At 38.3% G+C, this 14,072-nt stretch overlaps 1 protein-coding gene across 1 annotated transcript; it reads left to right on the top strand.

Annotated features, from left to right (window-relative positions):
* The first annotated feature begins 3 nt into the window (after nt 1–3).
* Nucleotides 4–10,385, top strand: LOC110041718 (solute carrier family 35 member E2A-like). Its single transcript, XM_020747029.2, has 8 exons — nt 4–151; nt 1,524–2,099; nt 4,041–4,156; nt 4,934–5,066; nt 6,116–6,166; nt 6,556–6,625; nt 7,069–7,202; nt 7,870–10,385. The coding sequence occupies exons 2-8, from the start codon at nt 1,747–1,749 to the stop codon at nt 8,060–8,062; spliced, it is 1,050 nt and encodes a 349-aa protein (XP_020602688.2). The 5' UTR covers nt 4–151; nt 1,524–1,746; the 3' UTR covers nt 8,063–10,385.
* The last annotated feature ends 3,687 nt before the right edge of the window (nt 10,386–14,072 follow it).

The following is a 14,072-nucleotide window of genomic DNA, read 5'->3' as shown; positions in this document are numbered from 1 at the left end:
TACTAGGCTAAGTAGAAGGTTGCTGCTGCTGAAACTACGGGCTCGGCTCAGGTCAATCCAATATCGACTCCAATATCCGGAATTTGCAGGTCATCTTCAGTTATATATTAAACTCCTCCGAGATAATGCAGAGATCTCTATAACGACATCGGTAAGTAAACTGTCTGCAACGAAATACCGATAATTGCCTTGTCCGCCGTTGTTTTAAAGAGTTGTATACCTCGCGAAGTACTTGAAAGGAAATTCACGATAAATGTATTAGCAGCTGCAGGCAGCCGCGCGCGCGGATACATGGTGTTTTTCCTTTATATCTTTTTATTTAAACAATGTGCTTTATACTCTGCATGCTCTGTATTCACTACAAGAGCTGACACTGATCTTGGAAGCTTAAAAAAATAATAATGATGAGAACCAGAAATAGTGCTAGTATGGTGATTATTGTTCTGTTGGACATTGTGCCAAGCATCGCGTAAGCTTAGCTAATTTCTGAAAAGCAAAAGTGACATATACATGGTAATTGCGATCATGTACCTAAAGTACTTTGTCAAGGATAAAGAGATACTTTAATATTTGAAAAATTACATACGTGTACCAAAATTGACAATGCAATTGTTCCACATTCGTAGTGCTCGATATTAACTGGTTAATTAATAATAAATACGGCAAAGTTTATACTATTGATCGCTGGAGCGACCGTTTTAGGATCAGTTGGACAGAAAACAATATATATTTTGTGTTAAGCCATTTCAAACGTAAACAAGTAGTCTGTCCAAGAAGAAAAATGCTTTTTACTATTTTTCAATATCTCTTTTCATTCCAAAGATGTTCAAGCTTTACAAATATGCAAATTACCAGGTGATAACGTCATAAACTCAACCAAACTTTGATCAAACATGATGAAGAAGGATATATCTCAACCAATTTGTATCAGAAATGTTAAAATATATGTTAGGTTAAGTTCATGGCCTTTTACAGCTATAGGCGTGTTTCCTGTAGATCTATTAGCCTACTAAGTTTCAATGGTCTCTGCAGCAATCGCAAACTGCCCAAGATAGCTCTATTTATATACTTCATGTATTATTGGGTTGCGTGTATGACATCATCAGTCCTGTCATTTACATATTTTTCACATTTTTCAAACCTTATATCCCCAGAACTAATGAAGATATTTCCAAAGGGTAAACTGGGTTTTTAACCTTTTGTGGAATTCTAATGTACATGTATGTGATAGACCTAAAAACTCAAGGGTGAAAGATTTCATCACAGTAGTACTTAAAAAGTCTAAATAAGTAATCATATTGCCTGAAATAGGCAATTCTTTTGGTTTTCAAATTAGCCAAATAGTGAAACAAAAGAACATTTACAGTACCAAGAAATTCAGAAAGTTTTCTTCATAATGTAAGTGGTAATACATTTTTCACCTGGGTGGAGAGACAAGAGTTAACCGTCTGGCTTACGCCAGAAGTGGTAAACCAGACCTCTTAATCCAAAAAAATTGTTATCATTATGCCTTCTTTTTGCAGTTTTCCAGCACAGAAATACATCTTATGGAGTCTGAGTTGCAAATGTCCGTCATTCAATATACAGTTTTTTGCTGATAGAAGGACAATGCTATAACATATCAATACCAAATCAAGACTACTACTATGGAAATATCTTCAAGGCATTTAAAATACATAAGAACGTTTGTCTGTTAGATGCAAGGCAGGTTTCTCAACTCTCATCTCATCCACACTGGCTTCCCACATGGCTCCAATTGTCGCAAAGAAGACTCACGAAGGACCATCACAGAATTCATTGTCACCAAGGCAACACAAAACGTTCACCTTTGAGATAAAGGAGACATTTGTGCGGCAAAGTGTTATGATGTCACTTTGGTTTGTCTTCAGTTTTGGTTCTATTATATCAAACAAGTACATTTTATCAACACTAGATGGCGATGCTGGCATACTTGGAGAAACCCAGATGGTGTGTTCTGTGCTTTTTGGAGCACTCAAGATGTATCTGCCATGTTGTTTGTTCCATCGGACTTCAGGCCATCATCAAGATGGACATAGATTTTATTTTTTTCGTAACATGGCAATTTTGGGTTGGATGAGGTGATTATTTTTACTATTGTCTTAATTGATTAGTGCTGTTGGTCCTCTCCATGGGATACAGCTGTTTTTCTCCTGACATTTGGCTATTTAGGGAGCAGTATAAAGGAAGAAGACCCATTGCCTTATTTTGCACATACCATTCTTTTTACTGATCCCAAACTATCTAAGTGTCTCACTCTGGAATAGATCACGAGTAACCTAGCAACATAATATAGGTTTCTCACTGTACATTCAGGGCTTGAAAAAAACTCGAATTCCAGCTTGCCCTTGTGAAAGGTAGCTCTCAAATTTTGCTTGCCCTGGACAAATCTTAGTTTGCTCTTTCAATGATTTAGCTGGCAGACGACTTGCCTGATCCCTTGTCCATTGGGCAAGGGAGAATGAAAAACTACTTGCCCAGAAGAGAAGTCTACTTGTTCTGGATGACTGGACAGCACCTTTTTCAAGCCCTACACGTACGCTCAGTTCTATTCCTGTGGAGGAGATGCAATGACCCTGGCCAGGGTGCAAATCTGAAATGGTCACTGCACTTCCCATGGAGGGTGTAAGGAAGAGAGATCTAAATGAGACTGGAATTACTTATTTATAGGGAATGTATTTACTGATGCCATTGTTTATATTTTCTCCCCATGAGCATTTGCCTTCGCTGAGAAAAGGCATTAAACTAGATATAAATTGACTCCAAACCATCAAAGAGCGCTTCAATTTTAAGTAGTAATTCAAATTGGTGATTTGAGCTTTTAGCAGTTAACTTAAGTTGAAGGAGATATTGGCTTTCAAACGCTGATAAACTTTAGGCTGGAAAAATTCTAAGTCCTGAATCTTTCTAGAATCTGGAGGTTAAAAACCTCTGTCACACAAAAAGTACTTATTGATTGTCCTGGGCTCAGATTTCTTGGGATGTACATGTACTAATACCATTCTCGCTCAGAGTTAAATATTTTTTTTTTTATATAGCTTGATCCAGTCCTTATGCAAAATTGTGAAGTAGTATTTTGAGCAAAGATTTCCCCAGTGTCGTGAAAAAGGTTGCAGATCTGAATCATCATTGTCTTAACAGCTGCACAATAGGTATACCATAATCATGAAGCAAACCAGTGAAGAGATTTACACAAATAATAAATTAAGGGATGTTCTTTTGACGTGCCACTAAAACATTTGTTAGATTGAGGAGGCTATTTAATAGCATTAACTAGTGGCAGATAATATTGGGAAGCCACTGCAATGGTGCTACATCCAAGAGTGGTTCCTACCAGAGTACATGTTTAAGTTTGGCTATAATCCATGGATACAAAACTTTCATTGATATCATATCATTTTATGTGCATTTTACAAGCCAACACCCCTGGGTCAGAGATTCAATCTTGTTAGACCTGGTCCAACCTAGTCTCCTTTGCAGCCGTTATTAGGGTCATCACATAATGCATCTCCCCCACTAACGGCTGCTTAAATCTGAACCGCACTTGTTTTCCTTTGTTTAGAGTTCAGGTGATGACTACAGAATGCACCAATCATGCGATGCCTATTGCTCGTGTTGAAACCAATCATGTATCAGTAGTTTGTCAATGACATCAGTTTCCCATGTAAATTCACCACCTCCTTTACGAGATTTTGCCAGACATCTCAGAGATATCCTATGGATCTAACTCCAAAAAAAATAGTAGAAAGTTGCTCTAGGTGCTTGATTTGTTTGTTGGCTTCCCACAAGAATAACAAAATCTTCAGTTAGTGGGGGAGATGCGATGTGTGACGACTCTAGTAACGGCTGCGAGGGAGGGTCCAACCACCACTGACAGTAATTGCATGGAATAACTTTTTCAGTTTTAAAAGGGAACGCTCAATGAACTTGGCTGATTTCTTATTCAGTTACATCAGATCTCCATAGCAATTTTGATGTAATTTCGAATTTCAAAGTTTTTTTTCTTCTATTTCTTTTCCCAGGTTTGCAACAATAGTGTGTTCCCTCATTACTTTGAAGTATGTAGCTGTTTCTTTCTCTGAAACTATTAAGTCTTCTGCACCAATTTTCACTGCAATAATTGCTTGGCTTATGCTAGGTGAGTATCTCACTGACTTATATCAGACTATTAACCTTTTATCAATAATAAGCATTTTCAAAATCCAGTGAAAACGTGCCAGGCTTTAAAGATTGAGATAAGTTGAATTTGCCATTTGTTTAAAACTAAGCAAAATGTTTTTGCCTGTAAATGAGCAGCTCCATATTGAATTCCTTTTTCACTTTATCAATATCATCATTTCGTCATGTGCCTGTTAAAGGACTTCTCTGACTATCAAAATTTACGTTCTTAGAACAATGCTTTTTGTACTGAAGATAAAAATTGGGTGAAGGGTAGGGGTGTATAGAATACAGTCAATCCTTCCTGACACCTCACTCAACCTTACAGTCAGTTCACTTGGTGCCAAAGAAACTTAGTCGCTTGTTTAGAAAGCTGCACCTCTATAATAATGACACATCCATAGTGTGGACACTCATATTTACACTTTTGGTACTTAGCGTTGGCAGAAATGATTGTTACCTGGGAAACTATCCGACAATCTTTTGCCACATTTACTGAATATGTGTATCTGAATTTTGATCCACGCTTTCACCTGGCATGAAATAATTGCTGTTGGCACTTCAAGACAACATTTTCTTTTGAGAGCTTGCCTGTGAAAATGTCAACTGCCCTTACTTGAGATAATAATTAAACATTTGCTTTTTAATACTACCAAATTCTGAGAACTCAGATTTTAAGTTTAAGACGAGTATGATAGCTACTCAAGGCAGTGATATCCATGAACTTGCTCACAAATTTTGTCATGTTGTGTTACAGGGGACAACTCAAGTCTATTTGTAAACCTTTCTCTTATTCCCATTATGGCTGGCCTCTCACTTTGTACCGCTACTGAGCTCAGCTTTAACATGGTTGGATTTGTTTCTGCTCTTTTGAATAACGTTATGGATTGGTGAGTTGCTTCAGACATTATAACTCAGAATTTTTAATCAGCACATTTCTACTTGATTGAACATTGTGGCATTCCATAAATCTTTTAGTGTTTCAGCTGCAGCTCTTATTCAAGAGTGGCATGGCAATATTATTTGAAGGTGTTCTTTAAAAAATCGTTATGATAACATTTGTCAATGATTAACAAGGAAATGTTATCAACAAATCAGTAATACAAATGAATGTATAGAAGACCATATATTTGAACTGCGGAGAAAGGTATGAAGACATGACTGATCATTGCAGTTGTACACAACTTAAGCAGTTGTGAAATTAAAGCCTGAAAAAATATTCAGGCCTGAATGGGATTCGAACCCATGACCTCTATGATACCAGTGCAGTGCTCTACCAGCTGAACTATCAAGCCATCTGGGAGCTGGTCACGTCGTGAGTTTGTAATAGACCCGTAGATGGTGAAGATACAAATGACAATAATGTGCTCTCCCGTTCTCTGATTGGCTACACTACTTACTATCTATTCTGTAGTAGATAGTGAGTAGCATAGCGTTGTGCAGTTGTTAACAAACCGGTAACCGCTTCTTTGCATTTTTGAAGTGTCTATGAAGAAGTTTTGAACAACTAGGAGATTTATACTTTGCTGAACAATAATAGATTATTCGTTCTCGATTCCTATGAGTGATAGTTGACTCGGGTTATGCCTTCATCAACTATCAGGCAATAGAAATCTCGAGTTCATAATGTAATTTTTGAATAGAAATACAGTTTTTAGCTAATCAGCACACATATTTTCTTTGAGCTATTTTTTAAAAGTTATTAATAAAAAATTAATGTTATTCATTTTGTCATGAACTTGGAACTAAAAAGAAAAAATCTTAACCACAAGCCTGGTATCCAGAGGGACCTACAATAGTTACCCATTTAAAAGCTAATTACAGTTGACAAACTGGACTGCACTACTGATGCACTGTATAAAGAATGTTCATGACGAAGTTGAAGATCCTTAATTTACAGACTGGAATTAAGAAATCAAATTTTTCCCTTATTTCACAGCTTTCAGAATGTTTTTTCAAAGAAGCTTCTTAGCAGCGATCATCCTTACAGGTAAGAGTTGAGACCTTCCTTTGCTAAAGTGGACCATGGTGACCTGAGCACTGTCCACCTCCCAGAATTGACTGAATGAGGGATTGTTCATACTCTATTTTTCATTACATAGTTTGATCAAACAGGGATAGGGATGAGCAGAAGTAAGTGAAGTTGAAAGAGGGATTGCTTTCTTCTTGCAACAGGAAACCACCCTGACCTTACCCAATAACATTACTTTTTTTGCTAGGATGGGGTCATCATTTACCAAGATAACAAATTTCATCTGACCCTGTTTTTGGCATTCAATTTTCTTTGAAACCAAACATAACGAAAAAATTATAACTGACAAAGAATCAAGAAAATGCAGTCAAGCAAAAGTGTTATCAAAAATCCTTTTGTCCTTCTAGTCCACCAGAACTTCAGTTTTATACAAGTGTTGCTGCTATTGCTGTTCAACTTCCTTTCTGGTTCTTTCTAGTAAGTATAATTTTTCTTGAAGATAAGTATGACTGGAACAAGAATGGAATCTCTGTTTTGCATGATACATGTTGTGATAGTTTATTAGATTATTTAGTATCTTGTCAAGCATGACCTTCCAGTCAAGAAGAGTAGCATTACTTATTACAGCAGTTTTCGTCAGCTTGTCACACAAATAAGGTTTAGTAATCAATTCTGCTTTGTTTCAAGTTATAAGACCCTTTTGTATTACTTGTACACCTTTATAAACAAATTAAAATGATGTTTGACTGCTGACTCATTCTGCAATATAGCTATTTCAAAGGTTCCCCTAATTTGACCATCAACAAAAGAGATAGATCCAATTAACTAATGTGTAACAAAGTAGAGTGACTCAATTGGCAGAATTGAGGCCAGCACTGAGACCTGAGTGTCTGTTTTTCTTTTACCTTCCTTTCTTTCAGGAGTGGCCTGGAGAAATCAAGTTAACAGAGAATAAATATTTGATTTTTATGTTTCTATTGAATGGATTCATGTTTTACATGCAAAGCCTCACAGCATTTGGATTGATGTCTCTTATATCCCCAGTTACATTTAGGTTAGTGTTTTGATGCTTTGTTTGGAGTCATTGACTTGACAAAGTTGCTTTATAGGGTGTTTTCACTCCGTGGCCAGCAACCATGCAAATATACTAGAGCAAAGAAAAGTGTTTACATAAGAAAAGACTGCAACTCCCACAAGATTGGCTTGGCACACCAACATTGCCGTCGTAACATTGTTTTGGAACACCAAATGAATATGGCTGTGGTGACGTCATGTGAAAACACTCTATTCTCAGAGGTGTATGCCTATCTCCCCCTAGAAGTATAAAAATACACTGGGAAACTGGCTAGAGAGCTGGGAGGGGGCGGCTACTGTGAATGACTATCATTATGTCGAGAGTGAGAAGCAACATTCCAGGTCACTTTGAGGTACAGATAGAAATCAGGTCTGTGGCTGCTTTGACCTGAACACTTTCTTTTGCTTTGGATCTAACACTTAACTGAGTGATTAACATCTATTTTCTCTCCTTTACAATCCATATAACATCAAGCAGATGCGGTGAGAATAAAGAAAACCTTTACTGATGGCTTAGGAATATTGTCTTGATGTACTGTTAAATTCTCACAACTATCATAAATTAAAGAAATATAGGACATAGGCAAAGATGATTATTTCTATATTTTGAGATGTGGTCTGAAGGAGTAAGCTGCTTTCTGTTTCAGTGTGTCGAACACAGTGAAGAGAGCCTTTCTAATTTGGCTGTCTGTATTGGTGTTTGGTAATGAGGTCACTGCCCTCAGTGCTGTAGGAACTGTTATGGTGACTTGTGGAGTCTTTCTTTACCAAAGAGCCAAGAATCACCAGAAACAGCTCAAAGAAAAGGACAGAGAAGACAAGGAACATGAAGAAGTCTAAACAAATGCCTTTGGTGTCGCATAAAGCAATCAGGCAATATCAATTTAAAGAGGCTGACATTGCAGAGCATCAGTCAGTCTGGCAGCTGAGAATTTGTTTTAAAGACTTATTGCGCGGTCATGACTGTGCCGTAAATGCAAATCAATATATGATTGTGCGCATTTGTGCATAAGACTGTAGTCAGACAGCTAAACATGCAGAGCTGTGGGTGATCTCACAGCAGGTCTGCACTTGATTGGACATACATGTACGCGAAAAAATTCTCAGCTGCAGATATGCCTTCTCTCAAGTAAAGGGAAACTGAAGTAAGTAAGCTTTGTCAGGTCTGGGTGTGAGGAGTGCTAATACATTACTCTGTTAAAAGGGGTTAATGTGGGCATGAGTGGAATAATGAAGTGACTCATGGCAAATAATAATGTTTACATACTGTAAATCAGTAGACCCTCTCCAAGTTACCTTGTGTCTCTGTTTCAAAAAGAGTCTTTGTGCAAAACGTTTATGAAAATGAGTTTGATCTGCATGAAAAGTGGAACTCATTTTCATATGAATGGTTTTGCATATTCAACACTTAGTGTACATATAGAATTTCCGAGATTGAAAGTGACTTGAAAGAATAACCAAACAGGAGCTTATTTTCATCCTGTCCTTTTCAACCTAATTTTTAATGGGAGAAAACACCCATGGGTCCATTGTCCAACTTGTCAAGTAATGCTGACCCAGACATGTGCCTTTGAAAATAATTCATTAGCTTGGGAAATTTGAATTTTCTTTGCGATGAAGTGTTTAAGCTAGAGTGGATTTTTGGTGAATGTGCTGCTTCAGAAAATATTGATACCCCTCCCATGAAAGGATTTTTGGTTTCAAGCCTCCACCCTCTCAAAATTCCAGTTTAGTTTCACATTTTCTTGTAAAAAGGGTGGCTTTTGATTTGCCGTACTCTCCCTCAAAATTCGCAGTGACCATCCTTGGGGTTTCTTTTTCTTGTAACGAGTGTGTCCAAAAAATATTCAACCTGACCCTACAGAGGATCACTGGGAATTCCAGTGGATTGGGGAGAGGGGGTGGTGGTGATGGTGGGAATCTCGAAGGCCAAACATTTGAAAGCAAAGTATGAAGTTAAACTGGAATTACTAGAGGGGTGGGAGAAGGGGTTAAACCATAACCTCTCTGGGAGGGTATGGGTTTTTCTGAAGTAGCATGAGGTGTCTTTTAATGTACATGTATGGAGGATGAAAATGGGCCACTTTAGTAAGTTTGAATGGTGTTGATTGATTAACTAGACCAACAAAGGTGCTGGGTAATATTTCAATTCATTGTCAATAATCCTCCATCCAATATTATTTTTCTTTCTTGATCTGATTATTATTTCATGTGCACCCTTCCAAGAAAAACAAGCAGACCTATGTCCTTTGCTGATATTTCTTAGAAAGGGTTGTGTCAACTTGACGCACACAGGTGTGAAATTCCTGTGGATGTGCTGTTTACATCATTTAAAATGAATAAATTTTCCAATTCAGAGGTTAGGGGTCCTTCCCAAAATGGCGGCAAAAAACACAAGCTGTCCAATGAAATGAGAGACAAGACATGTTCTTAACACTTGCAATGAAACAAATCTCTGTGCATGTATTGCAGACCTATGGATATTGGTTATATTTATAGGCGATTACCAGAATTCCTTTCATTTTTTCTCTGTTGTTTAAATTTTGAATTCCCAGTGGGGTTTAAATAACAATTACCCTAATTAACATAAGAAACAGAAAAAGGGAAGGATTCTGGTAGTTGTAGTCAAATGACGATAACATGCAGATCTGCTATTGGCGCCAGTCTTTGTTAAGGACAAGAATTGCGTACCAGTAACGTATGAAGAAACTTGTAATAATTAAGTACACAAATTTACAAAATTATGCTTTACTCTCCTTTCTAAAAGGATTTTCGGAAAATTTTCCAAAAAACAAAAAAAATGAATATAAAATGGTCTATTTCACCAAATATGGTAAGCACCCCAGATCCTTTCTTTTGGAAATTTTTTATGTTGCGGAACTTTATGAATGAAACATTGTGACATGATATATTGATGAAATACGAGTGAAAACTTTACTAAGTATGTTAATATAAATTTTCGTCTATATAGGCTTCAGAGCATTAGTGGAAAAAATATATTAGATATAAATTTTAACATCCTGCATATAAAATACTGCTAATAGGTGCTAATATTATTACTAACATGAGAAATGAAATATTATTTTATTTTGAAGTATGGACATCTGACTAAGCACATATTTTAGGGCCTATATTGTAAATAAAACAAGTTGAGTTTGTTTGATATTATTCTTGCTGATCATCTTTATTTCTACTCACTGTGACATCTGCCTTCAGCATCATGGTTACTTGCTTTTTGCTGGTAGAACCCATAAACATGCAAAAAAGAAAGAAAGATCAGGACCATTATTAGGCCATCTTGACCAAACAAGCTCCCGGCGGCAATGTTTTTTGTTTCCTGGTTCTTTGTAACCTTCGACGAGGAGTACCTTCCGATGAACTTGAAAAACCACGCAGCACGTGAAAAGACCCCTAAAGAATTTTACGTAAGACGGCGTCATTCAAAATCGTTCGCCATCAACTAAAACAACCTTTTTTCCTATTACAGTGCACTTTATAATTCCGTTTTCGTGCAGTGGGTTGTCGTATATCGTGATGTTCAGATGATATATACTAGTTACGCAATGCTTTCGAGTGGTATACCGTAGAATATCCCACAAGTCACTCGTATGTTCTTCGTACACACAAGCCTTTAGGCGAGTGTGCATACCAAGAAAATACAAGTGACGAAAAACCTTTGCATAACCATGCCATAGAAAATACATAGCCCCACACAATCAATGCGTTGCACGATGGGAAGTTTAGATGGACTACCAATTATTCCACGAGCGCGCGTTGGATATGAGATGGTAAATAGCCAACGAGGCGCGTGGTGCCGAGTTTGCTATAACCAATCGCATATCAAACAAGCGTGAATGGAATAACTGTTTTATTAAATTTTATCAAATTGTGAACGTTTCGAAATTGTAGCTGAATTTTACCTAAAAATTTATCAGGCACTTACGCGCGCGATCATTTCATATGAGGTCAAACTGCAGTATATGAGCTGATAACTGTGATTTAGTTAGCCAATCAGGACACTAGAAACGCAATATCCGAGGCTGAAAATTTAAGAACGACGAATATGCAACGGCTTTCTTGCATTCTGATTGGCTGTATTTTCTACGGCATGGTATAAGAAACTGTACCATAAAAAAAATCTACATTAACGCTCGTAACCGTGCGATGGAAATGGAGTTTCCAATTTTCTTGAGCAGTCGACAAATTGAAAGTAATAGATGAATATGTACTAAACTAGCCAATGAGAAGGCCAGGAGCTGTTTTTTTTTTTCCTTTCAGAGCACCTTTCCACGCACCATTGTTACATTATGGCTACAGGACAAGGAAAGCACCTTGACTTTGAGCGCTGATGGCACACGTTTGGGTGTGCAACAATCCTCATCTTAAGGATGACCAAGTCGGCCGCGTGCCCCCTTACCCCACGAAAACACCTCTCTGTCATTGTTAACTGCCAGTGGCGGATCTAGACCTTGAGCTAAGGGAGGAGGGGTGGGGGGGGGGGGGTTGTTTTGCTTGCCCTGCCGGCTTTTCTTCCTTCTGCCATTTCTTCCTTTTTTACTCAAAATAAGGGGGTTGGGGGGGGGGGTGGGCCTAGATCCTCCACTGACTGCAACTGTAATAGTGTCACCACAAGAAACAAAAGTCAACTTCTTGTCCTCCAAAGCTTTTACCACCCGTTAAAACGAAAATGTTCTTTCCAGAATTTAGGGTTATTAGTCAGTATTAAAGCTTTCGGTATGTTGGGCTATTTTAAATATTTCATCACAAAGTTATATAGAGGAAAATAAAGTGCACATTTTAGAGCGAAGGAAATTAAAGTTTAATAATGTTAGCAACCATCATGTCATTTGTGTGAAGACCTCTAACTGTTTCCTAAATACTTCTAGAAACGCAGAGGACACAGTCCCTTCTTAATTACTGTTCGTTCAGATAGCCTATAGGTGACTGAACATTTGACTCGATTCTCGATGTTAAACGTGTGATATTTCTCACCAATGGCCAATTGTTCCATGGCTTCTTCCTTTCAGCATTTCAGGCTGTCTTTGCTGGCAAACTACACCCGAGCAACATGAGAACTGTTGGTTTGCATTGCACGTACCCGTTTTTGTTTGAAAACGGAGATTTTTTTCTCCGGTTTGGCTTTCCGCCCACACGTATCCGGCGAAAACAGTCACCAAAACGCATCTTTTCAAAAACGCTCTCCACAGTGGTGATTTTTAAAAACGCAGTTTTGCTGTACTCGTGTGGACGGTTGAAAACGGAGGATTTTGAAAACGATTTCGTCACGGTATATTTAGATCCAGTCTAGCGCATAAGAAAAATATATGGCGCGACAATCTCGCGGGCTCAGATATCAGTTTAGGCTGGCCTTGTCCAGCCATATTTAATTTGTTGCTTTTCGAGACACCAATCGTGACACTTTGTCTCCTTGCGCCCTGAAACACGTGATATGGCAACGCGTAGTTTGGGGCGCAAGTGAGTTCAAAGTACGGAACTTGATATAGTGATGGGCTCCTGGAACGGGCAGGGCTCCTGGAACGGGTCATTTTGCAATTTATGTGCGTTGGGTCTTGGGCTGGCGTTACATATCTTCGCTACACAGTGCTGACGAGTCCCAAGAAGGACGAAACAGCTGTCCACGTTGCGATCCTGCTCTATCGGTTCTTGTCATTTTGGTATCTCGAAAGTCTTTGACGTAGTATTAGCCTTGTAGTCTATTGTTTGTCTTTATAGATTTTTTTTTGGCTGATCAGATTTCTTGTAGATCCTACGTTGGAAGCGTTTATCGTATGCGGTCCCTTGTAGTTTCTGGTTTCTCAGCTACCAGGGAATGTGCACGCTCTCATCGAAGATGGTACCGTTTTCTGTCCCCCGGGGGGGGGGGGGGGTTGCTGATGTATGACTCATGTTAAAGAGCCACGGAAAACTGCCCGATACTCGAAACTAAACGCAACTTAGGAACAGAAAGCGGAAAATCTCTGAGGTTGACGAGCAGTCGAGTTGATGTCTATTCACACGAACCAAAACGAGCTCCACTGCGCTCGAAATTCTACTTTCTTTAATATGTATATGTACATAGGTCAGGCAATTTCACTAATGCATGAGTCATGCATGAATTATTCTACTTGTAATGACAAAAAACAAACAACAACATTTTTCTTCATAATTGCGTTATCTTGGAGCGCGGTTTGCTTTGGTTTTTAAATCTGAATTTTGACGAACACCGAATTCAATAAAATGTTTTCCAAACTCACCGGCAGTTACTGAGCAAGACCATGACTGCACCAAGTAGAATGTGGCCTGGAATGTTACCATCGGGAAATTTCTCCCTGATCGAGACATCATGATACTCTAAAACGAGCACGAGGAAACTATTTTTGTTTTTTAAAAGAGAATTATGATGACCTATATCTGACCTATAAGTGAAGTCACAGCAAAAAATGAAGGGAAGGGGAGGGTAGGGACGATTCCCTTTTGGGTCGGGAACAGGAGAAAAAAAAAAAAAGCAATTAAACGAATCGGGAACTCGAGACAACCTAGAATCAACTTATTGCATGGAACTTCTCCCTTTTTTACCTGACAGGCTACGGTAATTTGAAATTTGCTACTGGTAGGTGGCCTTGAAGTGATCTTGTCTTTTCTCCTCTCCACAACCGAGACACCTCCCAATTTACTTGCTCCCGGTGATCAATTCTCGTCATATCGTCATCTGTTTTCGGCTTTATTTTACCACTTAATGAATTCCACCAAGGTGCACTGTGCCGTGGAGACCTGAATTCTGACAACGTCAGAAATAACAATGAAGAGTCCGGCAGTTTATTGACAGTCTAAAGCATTTTAGGACAACCCT

This window comes from Orbicella faveolata, unplaced genomic scaffold (genome assembly GCF_042242905.1).
Source record: "Orbicella faveolata isolate gen_17 unplaced genomic scaffold, um_ofav_v1 contig_12, whole genome shotgun sequence".
NCBI classification, from domain to species: domain Eukaryota; kingdom Metazoa; phylum Cnidaria; class Anthozoa; order Scleractinia; family Merulinidae; genus Orbicella; species Orbicella faveolata.
Note: the sequence above shows the minus strand (reverse complement) of the source record. Positions and strands in the feature narration are given on the sequence as shown.